At 35.6% G+C, this 25,876-nt stretch overlaps 2 protein-coding genes across 4 annotated transcripts in view; one reads left to right on the forward strand and one right to left on the reverse strand.

The window, feature by feature from the left end:
* CC2D2A (coiled-coil and C2 domain containing 2A) overlaps nucleotides 1–13,734 on the forward strand; it is a 110,466-nt gene extending 96,732 nt beyond the window's left edge. For all 3 annotated transcript variants that reach the window (XM_012737565.3, XM_076001102.1, XM_076001101.1), the window contains 7 exons: nucleotides 3,843–3,932; nucleotides 5,168–5,281; nucleotides 7,173–7,307; nucleotides 8,812–8,934; nucleotides 10,160–10,218; nucleotides 11,812–11,989; nucleotides 13,404–13,734. In XM_012737565.3, the coding sequence (XP_012593019.2) occupies nucleotides 3,843–3,932; nucleotides 5,168–5,281; nucleotides 7,173–7,307; nucleotides 8,812–8,934; nucleotides 10,160–10,218; nucleotides 11,812–11,989; nucleotides 13,404–13,592 (888 nt within the window). In that variant the 3' untranslated portion in view covers nucleotides 13,593–13,734. The remainder of the gene's footprint in view (nucleotides 1–3,842; nucleotides 3,933–5,167; nucleotides 5,282–7,172; nucleotides 7,308–8,811; nucleotides 8,935–10,159; nucleotides 10,219–11,811; nucleotides 11,990–13,403) is intronic.
* Nucleotides 13,735–20,204: 6,470 nt separating this feature from the next.
* Nucleotides 20,205–25,876, reverse strand: part of FBXL5 (F-box and leucine rich repeat protein 5) — a 53,581-nt gene continuing 47,909 nt past the window's right edge. Inside the window, exon 11 of the mRNA XM_012737560.2 lies at nucleotides 20,205–21,006. Coding sequence (XP_012593014.1) covers nucleotides 20,930–21,006 — 77 coding nt within the window. The 3' untranslated portion in view covers nucleotides 20,205–20,929. The remainder of the gene's footprint in view (nucleotides 21,007–25,876) is intronic.

A 25,876-nucleotide genomic window follows, 5' to 3' on the forward strand; every position in this document is an offset into this window, starting at 1 on the left:
CTATTTGAAGACATAGATGTACCAAAAAACACCTTGTATCCTACATTTTTTTTAATTGATCAATTTTTATAGAAAACCATAATAGGGACTTCTATCTACCTAGCATAGTATATGTGCAGAAAATTTCTCCCAGAAGAGAACACTTAAGAGTGATGAATAAAACATTTAAAATATTTTCAAAATCATAGCTGAATAGAAATGGGAGTGGGGGGAAGAGATAAGAAATAACAAGAAAGCAAGATTCCACAAGGCTGAGGGCTTGAAATAGTGTTTGATCTCAGGTTGTCTGTAATTCTTGATGACCAGGGCTGGATTTCAATGAGCCACAGGGCTGTGGGAGACAGGAGATTATGCATGGAGCTGCAGCAGGCTGGAAGGGTGAATTACTGACTCAGCACAGAGATTTGTCAGGAGTAATGTCATCAATGAGCAAACTAGGAAATCCCCTGCCTTCAGAAGGAATCCTGCCTGTCTTGACTTGGATGCAAGAGAAAAAAAGAAAGTCTCTCCTGAGAATTTCTAATCACTATTCTAAATTTACTCACATTTTAGGACTGGAATTTACATTACCTACATGATCCAAATATATTTCAACTGAAAATTAAGTTGAAAGTATTTCCTGTTGGTATTGCCCCTAGATCTCTGTCAAAAGCAAACACAAATATTTCTATAAGCAAGCCCTTTAAACCCAGCCTCAAACAAATTCCACAGTAAAATTCCAAGCAACATGAACATACAATAAAAGATCATCAGTGAAGAAATAAGTCACTATGCAGAAGATAAAAGTTAGCAGAAACAACAAACTGCAAAATCAGACCACAAAACTGCAGATAGTAGAATTATCAGGCAAAAAATATAAAATAGATATGTGTAATAAGTTTAAGAAATCTAGAGAATTGAAAGTGTAACTAAACAATGATAGACTATTGGAATTGACAGGAGATTTTTTAAAATTACCAAATAGAACTTGTAGCAATAAAAGATATAATCGTTAAAATTAGAAATTAAACAAGTTAAACAAAACATTAAATGCAATTAAATACAGAATTAAATTACATATAGTTAAACATAAGAGAATTAGTGATCTAGAATACACATGCAAAGAAATTACTTGGAACATAACACAGAGATTAAAACAAAAAAGGGAAGGTATAAAGGAATGACTAAGAGGCACAGAGAATGCAGGGAGAAGGTTCAAACTATGTATAAATGGGGAAAGGCAATATCCAAAGGGGCTGAGCTAAGAATTTCCAAGGAATGGATGAAAGATAACAATCCTCTGATTCAGGAAGCCCAATGAATCATAAGCAAGTTAATTTTTTTTTAAAACAATCAAAATCTAGTATATCATATGGAACTACAAAGACAATCTTAAAAGCAGCTGGAAAAAACAGATTATCTACAAAGGCAGAATGATTAGACCAACAAACTTTTCAGCTGCCCAAATGAAAGCCAGAAAAGGAATATTTTCAAAAGGCTGAAAGAAAATAACTGTCAAACAAGTAGTTTAAATCCAGTGAAATATTTTAAGCAAATATTGGGAGAATTCACAACCAAAAGATTCTCACTAAAGAAATTTCTGAAAAATATATTTCCTAAAGAAGGAAGACTCTTGGAGAAATGTCCTAAATGCAACGTGTAATGCTAGATAAAGAAAATGGGAAACTTGTGAGTAAATCTAAACAAGTCTTATATTAATAGCAATAACAACAGTGATGTGGGTGAAAAATCAGGATAGAGCAAAAGTCCTGCAAAAAATGCATGTATGTCAGGATAGAGATTGATGACAGTATTTTAATGCTCTTATATCTTCCAAGATGAGGGCAAAGATATTAACTTGAAAATTTAACATGCACACTGAAATTTCTAGAAAAACTACTTAAAAGTGTGTATATAGTGAGCATAACTTCTAAACTAGCAGAAGAAAAAATGAATTGGGGTGAAAAGAATGGGGAGGGGAAAAAAGAAACAGAAAAAGTATGACAAGTAAAAAGTACAGAATAACAGGGTAGAAATAATCTAAATACTTACCAATAATCACAATCAAAAGAAAGGGACTAAGCTTTCCAGTTAAAAACAAAGATTGTAAACTAGACTTTTAAAACAGCTTTTAGTGGAACTTGACAAGCTGATTCTAATACTTATACAGAATTGCAAAGGGCAAAAAGTAACCAAAACAATTCTAAAGAATAAGAACCCAGGGGAAAAACTTGTTATATCATATCCAGACTACTTGTGAGACCATAGTAATTTAAGGCAAAATGGTATTCGACAGAGATAACAAAGAAAAAGATGGAAGAGGAAACCTAATATATGACAAGACTGAAGATTAATAAGGAAAAGATGTTTCATTATATAAATTATACTGGGATCATTGATTTTTCATTTGGAAAAGAATGAAAATAGATTCCTACTTCACAATACTCAGTTGCAGAAAGATTGAGGACTTGAATGTGAAAGACGTTTTTATCTTTATGACCCGAGATAGGAAGGATTTCTTAAAAGAGACAGAAGAGAGCACAAACTATAAAAAAATAACAAAAAATTTGACCACATTAAAATTGAGAACTTGAGTTTACCTAAAGACACCATAAAGAAAATGAAAAAACAAGGCACAAATTAGAAAAGGATATTGACAGCATATATAATTCATAAAGGAATAGAGGATATATTTTTAATTAAAACTTACAAGTCAATAAGGAAATGTGAAAAATACATATAGAAACTCATAGAAGTAGAAACATGAAACACCAATAAACATGAAAAGATTAACCTCAAATGGAATAGGAGGTTAAGCAAGAGGGTGGAATAGAATCCTCCAGCAATGGTGCCACAACAGGAACATCAATTTGAACAACTGTCCACAAAGAAAATACCTTCCTAAGAGTTAAGGAAACCAGTGAGAGATCCTGGTACCTGGTTTCAGCATAATAAGAACACATTGAAGAGAGGGTAGGAAGGACAGTCTTGCATTGCCCATACCACATTTCCCCCATGCAAGGCAGCACAGCATGGACACAAACTCCACCTGCTTGGGGGATGGAGATGTAACTGTGCATGGGTCTTTGCCTGGAATCCAGATTGGTTCCACCACAGTAAATCACAGCACCAGGCAGAACCCCATGGCCTCTGATTCTAAAGGCCAGTGCCTGTGGATGGAGCTTCTAGACTCACCCCATGTGACTATAGCTAATAACATGTTACATATTTCAAGATGCCTAGAAGAATTTTGAATGTTATCACCACAAAGAAATGATAAACGTTTACAGTGACAGATGAGGTATTTACCCCGATTTGATCGTTGCACAATGTATACATGCACTGAAACATCACACTGTATCCCATAACTATGTACAATTATGTGTCAATTATAAAAAACTTTTTAAAATAAACTTCCTTAGAAATTACAGAAATATGAGTTATAGCCAGACTGATGCCCAGATCTTGATTCCTAAGTATTATTTTCCTCTAAAAGGAACGAGGGCTCCTTGGAGAAATGGCCGCTTTCAGGACTGGGCTAAGTGAAAGTTCAAGATGATTCTGGAAAGTCTTATTGTACCAGAAAGTAAATAAGTGCAAAAAGAATGACAAGGACATTTCAAAGGGACACAGGAGCCAGTTTCTTCCTCTGTAAAAGATGGGTAACTATAGCCTTCTGCATAGGATGTTTGGTGAGGATTGAGATAATATTAATACAACATTTAGTAAGTATCTAATGAGCATTAGCTACACTATGTACATATAAATGTTTGTGATATGTGAAATTTATTTTAAGAAATGAGGTAGAAGATGGAACTGTTTTATTAGAACTTATTTTTTAAAAGCTAATTTTGATTATACAGGAACTGGTGGCTCGATATGTGTCCTTGATTCCTTTCTTGCCTGACACTGTTTCATTTGCTGGTCTCTGTGACCTGTGGAGCACATCTGATGTGAGTAGTTCTTCCTTAGAGATTTACTGACTTGAGCCAACTTAATTGAATGTTAGCTAAATAGCTTGCATAATTTTAAATTGCAATATTCATTAGTCACAATAAAAATCTAATTGGCCATCTGTTTAGTGAGATGAGCTAAATTCTGAAGTAATTTTTCTTCCTGGTTTAATTATTCCAAAGTCCAGAATTTTTTTTAAAATTACAGAAAGAATAAAAAAAGTAACACTTCAGATGTTTTAATGCTGCTTTACCCTCCCAGTATTACCGTAGCCATATCCCAGTTTTGTTCATTAAAAATATCAAGATTGTATTCTATAACTGGAAATTATATATTGCTTAATTTATGGGCTTCGTAAGGCATGTCATATCATTATTTATTCAATATGTATTTCTTGGTCACCTACCATGTACCAGACACTGTACTAAGGTCTGGCTATAAGTGAAGCAAACATAGCCTATGCCTCATGGAATTTATAATCTGTGTATGCTACATAAACTTTCAAATGATTCTTGGATAGTAATAAAAAATATATATATATCACAGGTATTAATTTTGCTTCTGAATCTCATGTAGTCCTTGTTTTGGCACAAAACTGAACTGTTATTATACAACTTCCTTTGAAGGATAGCCCTACATCAAATAAATTTACATGCGCTTTACATTTTTTATTCCCCAATATATTCGGCAACATAAACATTGACAATTTTAGAGATAAAATTTCTACAACCTTAAGACATCTATAAGAAAACATACAAATAGAATAGTTTATGTGCTCTAGAGCCAAACTGGCTTTACCACTTCCTAGGTGTTACCTTATTGATCTGTGCCTCCACTTCCTCAACTACAAGGTAGGAAAATAAAGCACCTCCCTCAAAGGGTTGTTCTATGTTAAATGGGTCAATGAATGCAATGTGCCTTAAAGATTATTTAGTGCACAGTGAATTATCATATATACATTCAAATTGAAAGTAAAACTTTGAAATTTTTCTCTCCTACCCCAATCATAGTGAATATTTTAAAAAATCCACATCATCAATATCAGAGAAAATACCATGTCCACAAAAAGTGTTTTCTTTAAATGAATTATCAGCATAGTATCGAAATTTGGGGAAAGCTTTGGAAAAAATATACTTTAAGGCCCTAATTTTAACTGTGACATATCAAATTCCTGCACAGCCAACCCAAAATAAAGCAGGCAGTAAATACATGTTTTTTTTTTTCTTTTTGTCAGCAATTTCTTGATCTCCTGGCAGGAGATGAAGAGGAACATGCAGTATTACTATGCAATTATTTTCTGTTCCTGGGTAAGAAGGCCTGGCTGGTGATGGGCAATGCTATTCCTGAGGTAAGGCCACGTAGGCTGGTTTTAACAGAGGAGTGTAGTTGTCTCATTACTTGTATGTTATAGATCATGGAAAGGACTTATTTTCATAATGATGCTTTGAATTGCTAGGAAAGTGGCCTAGAGTCGCCATATAGGCGGAGAGAATTATCAGCAATAAGACATGAAACAATTTACACTGGTACTCAGGGCCCTGCATAATGCTTCAGGTGGGTTTTTTGGCGAAACTAAATCCTTTACCACTCAAAGCTCCCACCTAGCTCTGTCCTTTTAATATGAACTTCCTATCTACGTTCCTAAGAATTCCGATTCCCCTAGGGAGCTAATGTTCTTCATGCTTAGGAGTGAAGCAGATCCCAAGAAGGTGGTAAGGTTAGAGACCTTTCCTTTCATGCCTACTGCTTATATAATCATCTGCTGCTAACCTGACAGGCAACAGGGAATAAGCAAGATAACCACAAGAGGAAAAAAAAAATGTTAGCAGCTATATTTTGATGTTATCATCGTTATTTTTATCAAATTGGAGACTTAATGACTACTGGAATATTTTCCCTAGTCCACTGCAAATACCCTAAATTTGGGGCACAATGGGTAATTTTGGGTGCAAGATTTGAAAATTCACATGGATTGAAAAAACTTAAAGAGGGTTTCAAAAAGAGGCCATAAAGCTCTAGGAATCCTTGGGAATTAGACAGCATGAGCTGCTGTGAAGCAGGTAATAAGGTAGTATCATATTCATATAAGGATTCATTCTCCACCCTCATCTCCCAGATAGCCTGGTACAAGGAGAACACTAGGCTAGGAAAGCACAAGGCGTGGGTTCAAGGTTCTGTACCCACTCCTCATTAGCTGTATGATGCTAAGCAAGTCACTTCACAACTCTGAGCTTCATAAGGAAACTGGGATAATAATTTCTGCCCTGCCTCTCCACTGTGTGCATCAAGAGAAATCATACAAGGATAATAAATGAATAAATTCCCATTGTGAAAAAAAAATATCTAACAATATATAAGCATTCTGAGTAAAAAGTAAAAGTCCCTCTTCGGGCTCCAACTCATAACCCACTCCTCTTCCCAGGTATAGTCATTCTTAACAGTTTGGTATATATCCTTTCAAATCTTCTATGCATTCACAGTTAGAAACATATATCAAATATAAGTTACTATATTACAAACTGAAATATTTCTATTCAGGCATACTTGGCCTTCTACACACTTAAATGGCAATCTTATTGATCCTAAAAAGAAATGTCAGTGACATTAATAATAGTTCTTCAGCCAATCTTATGATATATTGGTTGGGTAAGGTGATTACTATCCATATTTTGGTCACTGCACTAGTATCAGATGTAAGAACTTTCTTTTTTTTTTTTCTGAGACCAGAGTCTCACTTTATTGCCCAGGCTAGAGTGAGTGCCGTGGTGTCAGCCTAGCTCACAGCAACCTCAATCTCCTGGGCTCAAGTGATCCTTCTGCCTCAGCCTCCCAAGTAGCTGGGACTACATGCATGCGCCACCATGCCCGGCTAATTTTTTGTATATATATTAGTTGGCCAATTAATTTCTTTCTATTTTATAGTAGAGACGGGGTCTCGCTCTTGCTCAGGTTGGTTTTGAACTCCTGAACTCAAACGATCCACCCACCTTGGCCTCCCAGAGAGCTAGGATTACAGGGGTGAGCCATCGCGACTGGCCCAGATATAAAAATTTTGCAAAAATAAACATTTGATTTTATATTTTAAATCCAGCACAACCTAGAACTTTAAACTTATTTTCACCATTAACCATGGGAACTTAGAAATTAGGGGCCCAACTAATGAATTATCTCTGCAAACTACTAATGACCTTAATTGCATAATTAGTTGGAAACTGTTTTTAATGGCTGTTTTCTTCCAGGGTCCAACTGCCTATGTACTAACTTGGGAGAAAAGTCACTATTTAATATGGAATCCCTGCAGTGGAAATTTTTATGGACAATTTGATACATTCTGTCCCTTGAAAAATGTAGGCTGTTTAATAGGTCCTGATAATGTAAGTATTACCATTTCTTCTTAATTATGGTTAGTTGACTATTGTTTTCTTTTTTTGAAAATTGATCTATTGATTTAAATACTTTATCAAAAAAATTTATTTAAGTAAATGAATATATACACACTTATACACTGACACATATACCAATTAAAGAAATGTAATGTCAAGCACAGTAGCAGAACTGTGTTCACAATAAAACTTTTGGCCAAATTAGTCACCTGACCTGCCAAGCAGCAGAATGAAATTCAAGAAAGAATATGGGATTTAGATTCAGAGAACCTGTATTTGTGTTCTGGCTTTGTCCTCAGTTTTCTCATCCAAAATGCCTAAACTCATGTGTTTTGAGAAGTAAATGAAGCAAATTTACCACCTGAGAACATTGGGTTTGTTCCTCTCTTTCTCTCCCTTTTTTTAAAGGGAGATTCCCAGGTACCACCTGACCTGCAGTATCAATATCCCCAGGTAATTCTGGTTGCACCGAGTTTTGGGGGTTTGATTTAATTGTGAAGGGTACTGTATAAAGCAGTGGTTCAAAACAGATTGCCCCAGTTTAAACTCCAACTTCATCATTTACTAGTTGTTGCACAGCATCCCCAATATATTTATTTTTGTGTATTATATATAGAAATATATTTAAATAAATGTATAAATATATTTGTGCATCAATATATTATACAAAAAACACTTTAAAAATAGTTATAAATTCTATTATTTTCTTCTGATATTCCTAGGGTGTGCATACCTCCCTGAAGCCCACTGGTCTATGTTTTGGGGTTACTGCTAAAATTACATATAATATACATACTGACAAAGTACTTGTCTTTCATAAGTGTTCCACAAATGGCAACTATATAGCACTATTAATTAAAAATGTAAAAAGAGCATGGTGAAACACTGTTCTCACGTTAATAATTATTTTTAATTAAGGTCATTATCATAATCATAAGTAATCTGCTAAGCTCCATCTACATTTAGAGAATCATTTAAAGTAGCAATTTTAGTAATCAAGCAGGGTCAATAGGCACCAAAAAAGAAATATCAAAGAACTCCATTATCTGTCAAAATTATCACCAGCTCTCAAAACAATTACTATATGGGAGTTTTGTGAGGACATAAGAACCTCCTTTTCTCTCCTGTGAGAGGGGTGGTGGTACCCGGTGATGCTGTGCAGCCCCCGTGGCAGCTGCTCTAAACCTGCCCTGAGCCCTGTCCACTCAGTAGAGGGCCTCACCCTGGCTTTGTTGGCCTGGCACCTGAAACCTCAATGGTTCTAGATCCCACCACACAACCTCTTTGGATGTCAGTCTTTCTCCTCCTCCACCCCTTTTCCAAGAAATCAGTCTCTTCCCTTTCTACCTGTGTTTGTGTTTCCATTCCCATTCCACACTCTACTCATTTGTTTTTTTCCTCTCTCCTTCTCTACCTATTGATGTGCTCAGGAGTCCAGCGATTCTAACATGTGCTTCTCCCAACATATATGCTAATATAGTCTTGTCTTTTTTAGATTTGGTTTAATATTCAACAATATGATTCTCCACTAAGGATAAATTTTGATGTTACCAAGCCCAAGCTGTGGAAATCTTTCTTTTCAAGAAGTCTTCCATATCCTGGCCTTTCCAGTGTTCAGGTATGATTCTTTTATTAAAAAGTAAATGTAGACAAAGAATGTGAGGGATATAAAATCATTATGTAGGATAGTCAGACATTGTTTTGGCTCTTAATTCTAATCCTAGGTATTTAGAACAGTGTTTGTTTTTCAAACATATTTGAGCTCAACCAACAATAAGAAACACATGTGTTTATGTACATGTGAAAGAAAAAGTTTTGATATAAGAAGTCCCATGACACAAAAAGTACGAAATACATTATATTTAATTTTTTTAACAACTGATCTCAATTCACTAAATTGATTTCATGACTGCTAATGAAACATGAAATAAAATTGCAAGGTGTGATCCATTAGGGGCTGATAAAATTAACTTAGAGGGCCCTTACCATTAGTAGATTGTAGGTAATAAGCATGAATATTGTTTACTAAAGCTTTTGTTTCATTTGATAAATGTGTATGTGTGTACTGGGTTTGTAATATAAAATGCATGTTACATTCTGAATCAAACCTTTTAGAAAAAGCTTTGAACACTGCCTTAGAGGAATTCTCCTATATACGCACAAGGTTACATATATAAAATTTTTCATAGGAATGTTGTTTTAAATAGCATAAGAATTGAAATGACATAAGAGATAAATTATGGTACCTAACAGAATGTTTTATAATAGTTAAATGAACATTAATTAATCTTAGCACTCTAAAACTAAACTGTTTGCTGTTATCACTAAATATGTTGAAAGAAAGTGCCAGTTACATGTTCATAAAATAAAACTATAAAGTTTAGAAGACATGCAATACAATACATTATTTGGGGCACATATATCTGTAGTAAAATCATAAACACATTGTAGTAATTTGTCTATCTTCACTTATTATAATGTAAGCACCATGAAGACAGGAATTTTTATTCATGGCCAAATCCCCTACCCTCCTCACCTGTGAAAGTGCCTGGCACACAGTAGGTACTCAATTATTTGTTGAACACAGTGCTAAAAACCAAATTCAGGTCATGGTTATTTCTGTGGTGAGAGAAGGGAAATGAAAGCAAGAGAGAACTACATGTGCTGTCATTTATTTGTAATGTTTTTATAATGAGGGTCATGGGTACACTGACATCCATTATATTATTCTCTACCTTATTAAATGTCATTATTTTTTAAAACAAGATTTTAAAAAGGGTATACAGCTATTCAAATTAATGTAGGTGGTTTCTAGAATTTCTGAACTATTTTCTCTTCCGTAGCCTGAAGAGCTAATTTACCAGAACACAGACAAAGCAGCTGCAGCTGAGCTACAAGACAGGTAACATCATATCCATAAATCCACAAGTAATCTTTCACTAGGAGTGTAACGCCAAACTCTAAATGACTCTTGTTCTAGATCAATGTGAACTAATTTGTGCAATTAAACTTTAATTCATGTTTATAGATTCCAAGTACAAATGAAATCTGAATCCCGTAGTGCAAAAGGAGCCTTTAGCATCAACACCCTGTGGGACAAACAGACAGTGAACACCAATAATATCTAGTTCTCCAAAGACCTTACCTCAGATAAGAGTTTAATAAGTCATTATGAGTCTTGTTGAGACACATAATCCTCAGCTTAAATATGCTTCTTTAGTCCAATTAGTGGCTAGTAGAACCACAGCTATAATAGTTTATGAACCTAACACATAGAGGCCAGTAAGAGCCTGAGTCCCTATAATTCTAATAATCCTATAAAATTGAATTTATTCTCTTGGTTTCACAAAAGCGGAAACAGAGGCTCAGAAAGTCCACATACTTGTTTACTGTTAAAGGGGGCTTCTCTGAGCCCAGCCTGATCTTTCTAATTTTAAGGCCTATGTTCTATTTGTACTGTATCAAGCTGTGTGAAGAACAGCACGTCAAATTACAACAGACTAAATATGATTCCTTTTAAGACATTATTAGTAGAAAACACCAATTTACTCACAATTTCTCCATAAAGCCTTATTTGGGATTCCCACTTAAAACAACTGATCTCCAAACAACCTTTTTGTTTCTTCCAATAGCTTCAGTGTACTATTGATTAAACTCAAGTAATTTATTTCTCCAATATTAAAATACTTGGCTCTGTCAAGTCACTTATCCTACCACAAACTGTCTCCCCATCTGTAAAAACAGGGAAATATCCCCTACCTTATAGGGTTATTATTGAAATTAAATAAAAATGTATTGCATTTAGCACAATATCTGGTAAATAATGGCTCAATAAATGGTGGCTATTTTCCTTCATTCTATGTTTAAGCTTCACAACCTATGAACCTAATACCTATAACCTATCAAAAATTAAGTTGCAATGATACTTGGTGTTTTAAAGGCAATTTTAAGGCAATTTAGAAAAAATTCTATTGTCATGAATAGAAGCACTCATTGGTGAAAAAAATGAATGGAAGACATTAATAACCCCACAAATATTTAAGGCTTTTAATATAAGCCCCATCCTTTATGCCTGGGTCTAATTTATCTGTCTATAGATAGGTTACCAATGAATACCAATGAATAATGTTATAAAACATTTCATAATAAAAAAACTTTTGCTACATATGTTAAATTTAGCTACCCCCATTCCCCCCAGTCATTCAGTACTCCTCTTTTGTTACATTTCAAGCATCTGTTATGGACCTTAAGATATCACATACTTTCTATTTATAGGTCTATTTCCCATCCCAACTCATACGCAATCCTTAAGGACAGGACCACTTGTGTTAATTTTTGAATCCTCAAGGATTAGCCCATAAATATATGGTACTAATTCCACCAACAAATACATAATTACATGATTACCTAAAAATCCCTGCTGCATAAAAACTGTATTTTTTTTACAAAGGAAAAAGTCACCAAAAAAAAAATGGAGTTTATTTTTTATAAGCAGGATTGAAAAGATACTAAAAGAAAAAATCATGGACTGGAGGCCACGCCATCTGACCCGGTGGAATAGGTACTGTACCTCCACTCTGCGTCATTTCTTGCCTCTGTTAGAAAGTAGTCAAGGAGAAGATATAGAAGATGACCACAGAGCAGAACTGCTGAAACAGCTGGGAGACTACAGGGTAAGTACAAATGGCTCTTAAAATCCTTTTGTGTAAAAAGATCCCATGAAAAATACTTTATTAAATCATTGAAGTATTAAATAAATTGAAACATTTGACTAAATCACATTAGACACAATTGTACACAAAGATGAAAACAAACACTCTACATCAGGATATGGTTTTATACTGATTGCATTTCACTGCTAGGAAAAATTCTCATTAACAAACAATATATCCCCTCTACCGCCTGTGGTTAGTGCTATATGTTCACATTCTACAGCTGGATAATAAAAGCTAGAAATCAGTCTCATAACTAAGACAGTAAAACCTTGTTGGCTAAACAGTGTAATGGTCAAATTGGATTATTCACTGAGTAAAACTTATCCTTTATATAAGGCCAGGTTCTCAGCCAGGATGTTTCAGTTCAAGTAATAAAAACTTAGCTTAAACAGGCTTGAGCAATAGAAAATTTATTGGATTACTTAACCACTTCGGTACGGCGCTCACCATCTGCGAAACCTTGCCCATAGCCGGCACTAATAGTCCGCTCGATAGTTTGTGCTGTGCATTGATGACAAATCTGTTTTGCTCTTGTGTGATGAGGAAAGCTTTAAAGCACTGAAAGCTTAGTTTACTTTACAGGCAGCTTTACTTGTAATGTAAATCAGAATAGGTGACATATACATATATGTCTTCATTATGTTATTTTTAAATGTTCACAATTTTATTTTGATAAATGAAAAATTAGAAAAGTCCTATCACGGCTGTCAGCTAAAGTCACTGTGCGCGTTCATCTGTGGCTATTGACTATAGTCAATGCTCATACCTAAGTGGTTAAGTAAAACTTAGAGGTGAGTAGCTACCAGGGTTGTCCCACTTTTCTGCAAGTCTTTCCACCTTGCCCTCCTCCTCCTCCTCCATGTGACAGTAGCATCCTCAGGCTAGCTTTTCTCGTGGTAACAAATGCTGGAACACTTCCAGGACTCCCATCTGCACACATACTGCCCAAAGCAGGACATAGTATCCATGTGCCATTGTTCCTACCAAGTTTCCTGAGATTCACTTTGAGACTCCCTTCAATCACATGCCCATACCTATGGGTCAATCATTGTGGTCAAGGGGATGGAATGAACTGATGAGCTCAATCTATGTCTCTGGAATTACATGGGTTACTAAGCATATTAGGACTATCAGGAGGAGAGAAGGAACGGTGGAAGTTGATGGAATGACTAATGTGTATCTTATATACCAATATGCTAGCAATGAAAACAGAAAAGGTATTAGGTCCCTCTTCATTTTCTGTATTGCTACTATATAGCTGAATAGAAAACAACTTAACTCAAGATCCAGAAGACTTACTATATTAAGAAAAAAAAAAATATTGAAATCTTCAAACTTTACTAATGTCTACAAATGTTTTCTCCCCTTTCAGTTCTCTGGATTTCCCCTTCACATGCCTTATTCTGAGGTGAAGCCTTTAATTGACGCTGTGTATAGCACTGGAGTACATAATATTGATGTTCCTAATGTTGAATTTGCTTTAGCTGTATACATACACCCATATCCCAAAAATGTTTTGTCTGTTTGGATCTATGTTGCCTCCCTCATACGCAACAGGTAATTTTTTTCATTGTATCTTTTTTATATCATGTAAAAACTACACTTAGGATGTGAGAATTTAAAAAATTATACTGATCACACCGGAAGAATGTATTATTCGCAAATAATGAAATAAAATTATCAATATATATTTTTAAACTGTGTAAAATAAGTGTTTTATTAAGCAGTCAGCCCTATCTCTGCCACTTTGACTCTAAATTCAACTGAGACTACCTACAGTAGGGTACACTATTAGCTTCATGCCTCTATACCTTTGTACTTATTTACATTCTACTTGGGATGTCCTTCTCCTTTGCCTGTCTAGCAGAATATAATCATACTTTTAGGACCCAATAAAATACTTCACAACTTTTCTAGGGGAAGAGCTACAACTTTGCAATAACAAATTCTTTTTTTTTTTTTTTGAGACAGAGTTTCGCTTTGTTGCCCAGGCTAGAGTGAGTGCAGTGGCGTCAGCCTAGCTCACAGCAACCTCAAACTCCTGGGCTCAAGCAATCCTCCTGCCTCAGCCTCCCAAGTGGCTGGGACTATAGGCATGCGTCACCATGCCCAGCTAATTTTTTCTATATATATCTTAGTTGGCCAATTAATTTCTTTCTATTTTTATAGTAGAGACGGGGTCTCGCTCTTGCTCAGGCTGACTTTGAACTCCTAACCTCGAGCAATCCGCCCGCCTCAGCCTCCCAGAGTGCTAGGATTACAGGCATGAGCCACCACGCCCGGCCTATAACAAATTCTTATTTTTAACATTGAATACCTCACAAGGCATTATCCTACAGAAATACTAAGCAAGCACCCATGTACACACATGTGCACCTACATATCCCACCAAAGCAATACAGTATTTTGGGGGAGAAAGGAGTATGCTTGAATAGTCATCAAAAGGGAAGTAGTGACTCCTCCCCCAAAAAGCCCTAAGACACTGCTATAGACTGAATGTTTGTGCCCCCACCACCCAAATTCATAGGTTAACCCCTCACCCCCAATGTGATAGTTATTTGGAGATGGGGCCTTTGGGAAGCAATTAGGTCAAGAGGATAGAGTCTTCATAAAATGGGAGACAGCTTGCTCTCCCTCCTCTTTCACCACCGACTGCCCCCCTGCCGCATGAAAATACAAGACAGCCTCTGCAAGCCAGAAAGACGGCCCTTACCTGACACTGGATCTGCTGGCTTCCAGCAGATATTGGACTTGATCTTGACTTCCCAGACTCCATAACTGTGAGAAATAAATGTCGTTGTTTAAACCACTCAGTCTATGGTATTCTGTTATTAGCAGCCCAAACTAAGACAAACACATTCATTTAATATTATACTAAACCATTAAAAATAATTGTATATGCTGAACTGGAAAGATGTACACAAAATAGAAATATGTAAGACAAGATGTCTCAACAGTAGCACTATTGACATTTTGGGCCAAGTAATTATTTGTTGTAGAGGGTAGTTCTGTGCATTGTAGGATGTTTAGCAGCATCCCTGGCTTCCACTCACTAGATGACAGTTGCATCCCTCCCTTTGCCAAGTTGTGACTATCAAAAACGTCTCCTTACACTGCTTAATGTCCTCTACGAGACACATGGCCTCCATCTAGGAAGTGACTCTCACTTGAAGAAAAAATTATAAAAATACAGGGACTGAGTTAAGGAACAACTTTCACATTTGCTTTCTTATGCATTCCTTTCTTACGCAATTCATCAAATTATATTGCAATTATGTGTTTACATGCTTCTGATACTTCTACTATGAATTCTTCAAAGGAGGGTCCTGTGACCCATAGCAGCTACTAATATAGCAATACAGAGAAAGGACAGCACACCGGATAAGAACATGGATTCTGGAGAAATGCTAGTTTGTTACTCAGCTGGGTAATCCATGAGCAAGTTACTTAACCTCTGTTACTTACTTTCCCCATGTATAAGATCAGGATGATCACATTACCTACTTCGTCACATTGTTGTAAAGACAAAACAGGTTAGTAGATGTAAAGCACTTAGAACACTGCCCAGTACTGAGCACCTAATGTTTGTCAGACACAAGGTAGTTTACATAACTGTGGCATTTTATTCTCAGAAGGAAATCAATCACAAAATCCAAAATAAATTTAAATCAAGTAGCGTTCATTAAATGAACTATGCTGGCCAGGTGTGGTGACTCACACCTGTAATCTTAGCACTCTGGGAGACCAAGGCAGGAGGTTTGCTCGAGGTCGAGAGTTCGAAACCAGCCTCAAGAACAGCTAGACCCCATCTTTACTAGAAATAGAAAGAAATTAGCTAGACAACTAAAAATAGAAAATAGTAGCCGGGCATGGTGGTGCATGCCTGTAGTCCCAGCTACTCAGGAGGCTGAGGGAGGATGATCATTGGAGCCCAGGAATTTGAGGTTGCTATGAGCTAGCCTGACACCAAAGCACTCTAGCCCGGGCAACAGAGCAAGACTCTGTCTCAAAAAAAAAAAAAAAAAAAAAAAAAACCAAAAAAAAAAAAAACCCAGAAACCACAAACGATTCCCTTAATAATGGAAAAACAACGATTAACACATAAAAATTAAACACAGATTATGCTGTCATGCCCCCATGTGAATGGGGACTGGGAGAGAGTAGAAAAACAGTGAGTTTTGACATGACAATGTGTTGACATATTGAAGTCAATTTGTTTCAGGATTGGAAGTCCTATTTAATGGTTTGCTAACATAAAGAAGCATAAGACAAAGTACAAAAGAGGCACCCTAATTACCTGGAGCCTCTGAAGAAATCAGCTGCTTAAAATTAATTTATAAAGAGAATAAGATTTTAAGCCAAGTCCTAAAACATCATTTAATCATGATTTTTTCCATAAGGATTACTTTAAAAATTTCCCCAAAATATTACCTTGTTTTCTGTTAAATGTGGGATAAACTTTAATCCTTGGTTGATGATTCAGAGCCTTCATTGAGGAGGAGGAATTTTACTATACAGTTCATGTAAATACAGATAAATGAAGTATGATATAGGGTGGGACTCACTCCAGAAAACTTACTGTAAATAGCTTTCTCTAAATAGTCCTTGATGTCAACTTTTCAAATAAGCTTTTTAAACACTTAGGGAAATAAAAATACAGCACAGTAGACCTTATAAAATAAAACTTCTCACCCTGCAACTGCTGACCAAGCTCAGATTTCAAGTTCTCTAGGGGAATCAAGAAATTGTTTGTTCCTTTGTGCTTAGATCAGACTTATATAATAAAAGGAAACTAGGTGTAATGGTGCCACAAAAGACATGACTACTTTAGTTTAAGAGAACAAACTCAAAAGGTAAGATGGTCTGTCCTACCATACATGAAAGAAACTTGTAGAGGTCCATCTTTATTTTGTAAACGTTAACAGCAATGGAATCAAAGTGAAAGAAACCCTAGAGCAAGGTAAAACTTCAAACAGAACATTCATCTTCCCTTGCAGTGGGGGAATTAATTCAAATGTTTAATTCAAATGTTAGTTGAAATAAAAAGTATTGAGTTCTCCTTATGTATATTCCATCGAGTGATTCTTCCTTCATCTTTAGACAACAGTGTTGAAAATAGTTGTTTTTTTTAAGCCTGTTTAAAACATGTCTACTTGTCGTTTTTCTCCCTCCTCCTCCTCCTCTCCAAATAAAACAAACAAAAATACAGCTGGGGCCACAAAGAATCAAACTGCAATTTTACTTCCTCTTCCACAGCTTTGCATGTACAGGCATACCTCACAGATATTGTGCACTTGGTTCCAGACCATCGCAATAAAGTGAATACTGCAACAAAGCAAGTCACACAAATATTTTGGTTTTCTAGTACATATAAAAGTTATGTTTATACCACATTGTAGTCTAAGTATGCAATAGCATTATGTCTAAAAAAAAAAGTGTATCCTTAATTTTAAAATATTGCTAAAAAAGCTAACAATCTTTTGAGCCTTCAGAAAGTGATAATCTTTTTGCTGGTAGAGGGTCTTGCCTCACCGTTGATGGCTGCTAACTGATCAGGGTGGTGGCTGCTGAAGGTTGGGGTGACTGTGGCAATTTCTTAAAATAAGACAAGTTTGTAGCTTTGGTTGACTTCCTTTCATGAAAGATTTCTCTATAGCATGAAATGCTGTTTGACAGCATCTTACTCACAGAACTTACTTCAAAATTACAATCAGGCCAGGCACAGTGGCTCACACCTGTAATCCCAGCATTTTAAGAGGTCAAGGCAGTAGGATCTCCTGAGACCAGGAGTTCAAGACCAGCTTGAGCAACATAGTGAGACCTTGCCTGGCACACGTCTGTAGTCCTAGCTACTTGGGAGGCTGAGGCAGGAAGATTGCTTGAGCCTGGAAGTTTGAGGTGGCAGTGACCTATGATGACACCACTGCACTGTACTCTAGCTCAGGCAACAGAATGAGACCTTGTCTCAAAAAAAAAAAAAAAAGTTAGAATCAATCAACTCAAACTCTGCCACTGCTTTATCACCTAAGTTTATGTAATATTAATATTCTAAATGTTTTGTTATCATTTCAACAATGTTCACATCATCTTTACCAGCAGTAGATTCCAACAAACTACTTTATTTGCTCATTCACAAAAAGAAACTCTTCATCCATTCAAGTTTTATCATGGGATTGGAGCAATTCAGTCACATCTTCAGGCTTCATTCCTACCCATAATTCTAGTTGTCTTGCTGTACTTACTTCCTCCATTGAAGTCTTGAACCCCTCAAAGTCATCCATGAGGGTTGGAATCAACTTTTCAAACTCCTGTTAATATTTTTTGACATCCTCCCATGAATCATGAATGTTCTTAATGGCATCTAGAATGATATTTCTAGATAAATCCTTTGTAGGTTTTCAATTTACTTTGCATAGATCCATCAGAGGAATCATTCTCTATGACCTTACAAAACGTATTGCTTAAATAATAAGACTTGAAAGTTGATATTACTCCTTGATCTATTGGGCTGCAGAATTGATACTGTGTTAGTGGGCATGAAAATCTCCTTATATATCTTCATCAGAGCTCTTGGGTGACTAGGTGCATTGTTAATAAACAGTAATATTTTGAACCGAATCTTTTTTCTGAGCAGCAGATCTCAAGAGTTGGCCTAAAGGATCCAGCAAATCATGCTGTAAACAGATGTGCTGTCATCAGGCTTTGTTGGTCTTTTATAAAGCATAGAGTAGATTTAGCAAAATTATTAAGCACCCTAGGTTTTTCCAAATAGGAAATGAGCCCTGCCTTCAAGTTAAAGTCACCAGCTGCATCGACCCCTAACAAGAGCCTGTCTTTTGAAGCCAGACATTGACTTCTCTCTAGCCATGAAAGTCCTAGATGGCCTCTTCTTCCAACAGAAGGATGTTTGATCTATACTAAAAAATCTATCATTTAGTATAGCCACCTTCCTCAATGAACTTAGCTAGATCACCTGAATAACATGCTGCAGCTTGTCCATCAGCACTTGCTGCTTCACCTTGCATTTTTGTGTTACAGAGAAGGCTTCTTTCTTTAAATCTCATGAACCAACCTTTACTAGCTTCAAATTTTTCTTTGTAGCTTCCTTACCTCCTTCAGCCTTCACAGAATTAAAGAGAGGTAGGGTTGTACTCTGGATAATACTTTGTCTTAAGGGAATGTTGTGGCTGGTTTTCTCTATCAAGACCACTAAAACCTTCTCCATGTCAATAATAAAGCTATTCCACTTTCTTACCATTCGTGTATTCACTGGAGTAATACTTTTAATTTCCTTCAAGAACTCTTCCTTTGCATTTACAACTTGATTGTTTGGCACAAGAGGTGTAGCTTCAGGCCTCTCTCAGCTTTCAACATGCCTTGCTCATTAAGCTTAATCATTTCTAGCTTTTGATTTAAAGAGACAGGTGAGTCTTCCTTTCACTTAAACACAAGCCATTGTAGAATTATTAATTGGCCTAATATCAATATTATATGTCTCAAGAAATAAAGAGGTCCAAGGAGAGGAAGACAGGGGAACGGCTGGCCTGTGGAGCAGTTAGAACACACAGAACACTTATCAATAAGGTTCTCTATCTCATTTGGGTGCGGTTCATGGCATCCTAAACAATTACAATAGTAACATCAAAGATCACTGATCACCATAAAAGATGTAATAATGGAAAAGTATGAAATACTGTGAGAATTACCAAAATGGGACAGACACAAAGTGAGCACATGCTACTGGAAAGGTGGTGCCAACAGACTTGCTCAATACAGGGTTGCCACAAACCTTCAATTTGTAAAAAATGTAGTTTTTGCGAAGTGAAAGTGAAGTACAATAAAACAAGATATGCCTGTATTTTATAAAAATACATAGCACATCGCCATTTTCTTCTTCATAACATAAAATCACACATAGCATGACAAAAAATTAATCCAGTATGTGCCTTTCTGAATGGCAAGTCTCCACTTGCATGATCTTTTTACAAAGCAATAAAGATAAACTTAAAAATTGAAATTTTTACTACCAAACAACTAATTTCAAAAAGAAAATTAAGCTCATGATTCATGGGTCATGATTTCATGGGTGCTCAAAAGAAAAAATATTTAATTCTATTTTACACTAAAGTAAACCTGGATTGAGATTTATAATAAAATCACAACACAACAGATATTACTTGGTAAAGTCCTCAAAGTAGATTTTATTTATACATTTCTTCAAATAATTGTGGAATTTTTAAAAATCCCTCCGAAATTTGACAATTTAGGGACAGTGGTGAGAACAAGGGGTCTTTGAAGAATGCAAATACAAATAGATTGGTGCTTTGCTAGCTCATTGACCTAACACCAATAAGCCAATTTACTCTATAATCTTAAAGAATCTCATATGTGGGTAAGTTTGAATTGGCCTTCTGAGAATGGTTCAAATAAAAGAAACATTATGGAAAAGAGATTAGTTTCCAAAATGCACAGTCTCTGAAAATAAATCTTCAGAATTATATGTCTGAAAAGAACTGCAAAGCTTAATACAGTGTTTATATATAAAGAGAACCAATAACCCCCAATGACTTTAAAACTCAAAATAATCTATAAAATACTTTAAATGATATGGCATTAGCAACATTCTTTTCAAAGCATTTCATTTAAAAGAAATCTGATAAGACTGTTCTCACCCTTATGAAAAGACCTAATCCCTTTCTAAAACAAAAATATAATTTGCAAGAGAAACAACACTGTACAATTCACTGGTAAATTAAGATTTCTGAGGTTGTAAGAAATGGGGCCAAAACAAGTCACACTCAAAAAGGGATTGTTAACACAAGAAATGTGCTATAAGTAAAGTGCATGAAAGGAAGCCTGCTCAGCTAAATGAAGTAGACAAAGGTCAGAAGTCAAGGATCATTCGCCAGAGCGGCAGCAGGCTCGAAAACCACACTGCAAATTCTGGCATCCACTGGCGGTATCAGCATGAGGACCTGTATAAAAACAGAAACATGTGAAAGGAGGAATTTCTTAGAGATCACATAAAAATAATTTTGCTTATGAAGAAGCTAAAAAATGTATCTGTTTCACTGGAAGTACATTTATATCATAGAAGTAAAATTTCACTATGAATGTATAAAAAATATTCAGACACAAAAATCACCAATAGCACCTTGAATTTAACTAATATATTCTTCATGGTCTAAAAGGTAAATGAAAGAAGGAAAAAAACAATTTTTTGGCAACAATTTTACAATATAGAAACCCGAAAAGGAAAAAGACAATCCACAGAAGCTAGACCTCCAAGCTAACTTAACAACAAATTCTTATAACATGAACATCCTTCCTAGAAATATTAAGGAAAACACAGCTCTATCTGTAATAGATCAGCTAAAGAATCTGTAATACATCAGCTAAAAAATCCAGTACTGAGCAATTGCAGTAAATATTACATTCAAAATTTACAGCAAAATAAACTATATTGATATAGACTTAATATGCTGACAATATTTTTAACATTTGCAGCAAAAAAATCATATGATAGGGATAGATGAAATAATTTTCCAAAATTACTAAGTATATGAGTGATTAAACTTTGAGATGTAATAAAAACTGTCATTCACTTACAAAGAAGAGTAGCAAAACATTTGTGGAATAACTGAAGGAATAATTTTATCCCACACTATGCCACCCAAACACTAGATAAAAGAACCAGTAGGGAAAATGGCTGAGAATTGGAAAATACCAAAAAAAAAAAAAAATTTCATGGCACCTATTCAAATGCTAAGTACTTTGAATGAAAGTTTTCATAAAGACAGGCAAATGTAGAAGACTGTTTCGACTCTATTGAAGTCTTTCAATATGTCCATACCATGAACAAATAAAGAACAGTTAATTAGTTTTTTACATATCAAATAGAATAATCAAAATACTTGCAATTGTGATATAAAGGACAATACAAAATAAAGTACATGAAATACAATTTTACTGCAGAATATATCAAATGAATTGTAACTGAAAAATCATAATACTCTTAGGTGATATCTAGTTTAACTCTGAAACATATTTTAAATTTACTTTGTTTTCTGAAGTAGCACTCCATTGCAAAAGAAGGCAACTATGCTAATACCACCACAAGAAAATAATTACTTGCAACTGAACACATTTACTTCTAGAAATTTAACAGTTCCTTGTATTTCCAAGACAGCACATACAAAATAGAAAGGGTAAATTTCTTAGGATATAGAGTCATTAAATTGTAATGTTCATATATTTCACTATGGAAATGACGACATATCTTTAAGAAAAGAAACTATGTACTTTACATATATGTGAAACTGCAAAAGTTTATTTCATTTTTTTCAAATAGTTATATTTAATTTTTAAATTGATATGATGCCTGTCATTAGCTTTAAGTTAAGGGGGAGCAGATAAGGGAATGGGCAATGGTATAGATGAAAAAAGACTGGCCACAGATTTATAAATGCTGAAACTGATGGTACATGAGAACTCATTACATCATATTATTCTGTTTATATGTTTAAAATTTTCCATAATAGAAAGTTTAAAATTTTAAATATAAAATTGAATTACAAGCCCATTTTCATTTAATCCAAATAAAAATCTACCCATTTTTAAATGAAAGTTAAATGTGTTAAATACTTAAAATTCACAAAGCAACATTTTTGTTAAGATGGTATTCCCTTAAAATAAGATACAATGTTAGTCATCTTAACCACAAAGTCAAGATAAGCATTTTTGCATATATTATTATTAGAAATGTTCTAATAAGGACTCCTATGGTTTGAAATTCTTCTCCCACTATCAACCTTTGACCAAGCTTTCCCTTTGACTATTTCCAGCTTTACCTACTGTGCACTACTCAATCTTCTCGCCTTTCCCCTCTGAGCTTGTCTTTCCTAATCCCTCACACTGCTTACAATACTGTTCGGCCTACCAATCATCTAGTGCCTCTCCCCAACATTCAAGCCCTGACTCACTACGATCTTCCTGCCCTGACTTCCTGTCCGTGATGAAATGCCTGAATTGCTGAGGTTTGCCAAAATATACCTAATTATCATGTTATCAAAATGTAATTCTAGGCCGGGCGCTGTGGCTCACGCCTGTAATCCTAGCTCTTGGGAGGCCGAGGCGGGCGGATTGCTCAAGGTCAGGAGTTCGAAACCAGCCTGAGCAAGAGCGAGACCCCGTCTCTACTATAAATAGAAAGAAATTAATTGGCCAACTGATATATATATAAAAAATTAGCCGGGCATGGTGGCGCATGCCTGTAGTCCCAGCTACCCGGGAGGCTGAGGCAGAAGGATCACTCGAGCCCAGGAGTTTGAGGTTGCTGTGAGCTAGGCTGACGCCATGGCACTCACTCTAGCCTGGGCAACAAAGCGAGACTCTGTCTCAAAAAAAAAAAAAAAAAAGAAAAAAGAAAAAAAATGTAATTCTAGGCTGGGCAAGGTGGCTCATGCCTGTAATCCTAGCTCTCTGGGAGGCTGAGGCGGGCAGATTGCTCGATGTCAGGAGTTCAAAACCAGTCTGAGCAAGAGCGAGACCCTGTCTCTACTAAAAATAGAAAGAAATTAATTGGCCAACTAATATATAGAGAAAAAATTAGCCAGGCATGGTGGCGCATGCCTGTATTCCCAGCTACTCGGGAGGCTGAGGCAGTAGGATTGCCTGAGCCCAGGAGTTTGAGGTTGCTGTGAGCTAGGCTGACGCCACAGCACTCACTCTAGCCTGGGCAACAAAGTGAGATTTTTGTCTCAAAAAAAAAAAAAAAAAAAAAAAAAAAAAACCTCTGTAATTCTATTCTAAATTTTCTAAAAGAAAGAAACCTGGAGGAAAGAGACCTGGAGACTTTCATATAATTTTCCAAAGTAAATCTCCCGAAAATGTCTATACAGTAAGTCCTCACTTAACATTGTTGATAGGTTCTTAGAAAATGTGACTTTAAGCAAAATGACATATAACAAAAACAACTGCTTTTGTTCTCATTGTTATAATGAAATGATGTTGAACAAAACAATGCTATTTGAGTACCTGCTGTACATCATTTTGTTTCTAAGAACCTATCGATGATATTGAGAACTTACTGTATTCCTATTAATATTTATAAAGAGGACAGACAGGTAAGGAAGAATGTTATAATGCATTTAACAGTGGCCTAGGAAAAATCATATGTGATGGCTGGAAGCAATGGAAGTGAAGTATGCAACTGGTTTTTGAGAGAAAAATGTAAAGGGGAGCCTTCAAACGAATGACTAGATCAAGAAAGCTACTCTCCTAGAGATTCAGAAGTAACCACACACCACAGAACTTTTCAGCACTCTCCCCAAAAGACTTAGAGGTCTAACATCCTCAGGCTCCACCTTGGCCATCTGGGTCACTGCTCTCAAACCCTAAGGGATGGTGGTAGAGATAACAGGGGGAGAAAAACATAGGAATAAAAGCCTGTACCCTATATTAAGTAGAAAGCTAACATAAACATGCTATCACATCTCCTTATTCATCACAAAACAAAGTTCTTGCTCATACTGATATAAAACGTGCCCCTTCATTCAAATATGTTCTAGAATATCTGAATTTCAGTGAGATTCTAAAGTGTATAAAGAGAGAGAATTAATATATTGGTGTTTTTTAAATTTGAAAGGATCTGTTTAAAGAAGCCTATGGTACTTAATACTTGTAATCTTAAATTACTCAAAACTACAATCCCATCATAAGGTCAAAAACAGAGCAGTTATTGGTGTCTGATCCTAATAATCATGGAAATGATAGCATCCATTAAAAAACTGTATGTTGCTGAAGGCCCAGGGCAAAATTAAAATGAAGACAACTTACAGGTCTTCACACTAGCTAAGCAAATTTAATAAAAAATAAAAAATAAAAAAAAAAAATAAGGCCGGGCGCGGTGGCTCACGCCTGTAATCCTAGCTCTCTGGGAGGCCGAGGCGGGCGGATTGCTCGAGGTCAGGAGTTCAAAACCAGCCTGAGCAAGAGTGAGACCCCATCTCTACTATAAAATAGAAAGAAATTAATTGACCAACTAATATATATACAAAAAATTAGCCGGGCATGGTGGCGAATGCCTGTAGTCCCAGCTACTCGGGAGGCTGAGGCAGGAGGATTGCTTGAGCCAGGAGTTTGAGGTTGCTATGAGCTAGGCTGACGCCATGGCACTCACTCTAGCCTGGGCAACAAAGCGAGACTCTGTCTCAAAAAAAAAAAAATAAAAAATAAAAAAATAAAAAATAAAATGAAGACAACCACTGTTTTAAATTCAGTATCACAATGCAAAAACAAGGGAGAACAGCACTTTCCAAAGCATGGAAATTGTAAGCAACATTAACAGTAAGACCCTTCAGTATCACAGAAGGGATTGTTCAGAAAAGAGAATAAATAGACAACAGAATAAATGGACAACAGAAAAGGTGAGGGATCATTAGAAAGAAATATGACTAAGATATGTTGGGTTGCCTAGTATCTCAAGTAGACAGCTGTGCTTCAATAGATACCAACAATTCAAAAGGTAGTTCCCTTTAAATATTTCACTTATCACCAGCAAACTTCTATCTTGATGTAGGGTAGAGAACCCCAAACAGTTACAATATATGAGGACTAAATTACATTAAAGGATAAAGAAAACAGGAAAATAAAATTACATAACCATTAAATAAAATATTTTAATGCATAAGAATAAATTTTGTAACAAAGCATTTTTAAATATTAGATGAAAAGAACTATAAAGTTAGCTGTTATTTCTCCAAATTTTTATTAATGACTTGTTTTCCTTGGTTTTATTACTTATGCCATATATCTGCACTTACCTTTACTTACCTTTGATTCCTC

The sequence above is a fragment of the Microcebus murinus genome, chromosome 3 (assembly GCF_040939455.1).
Source record: "Microcebus murinus isolate Inina chromosome 3, M.murinus_Inina_mat1.0, whole genome shotgun sequence".
Taxonomy (NCBI): domain Eukaryota; kingdom Metazoa; phylum Chordata; class Mammalia; order Primates; family Cheirogaleidae; genus Microcebus; species Microcebus murinus.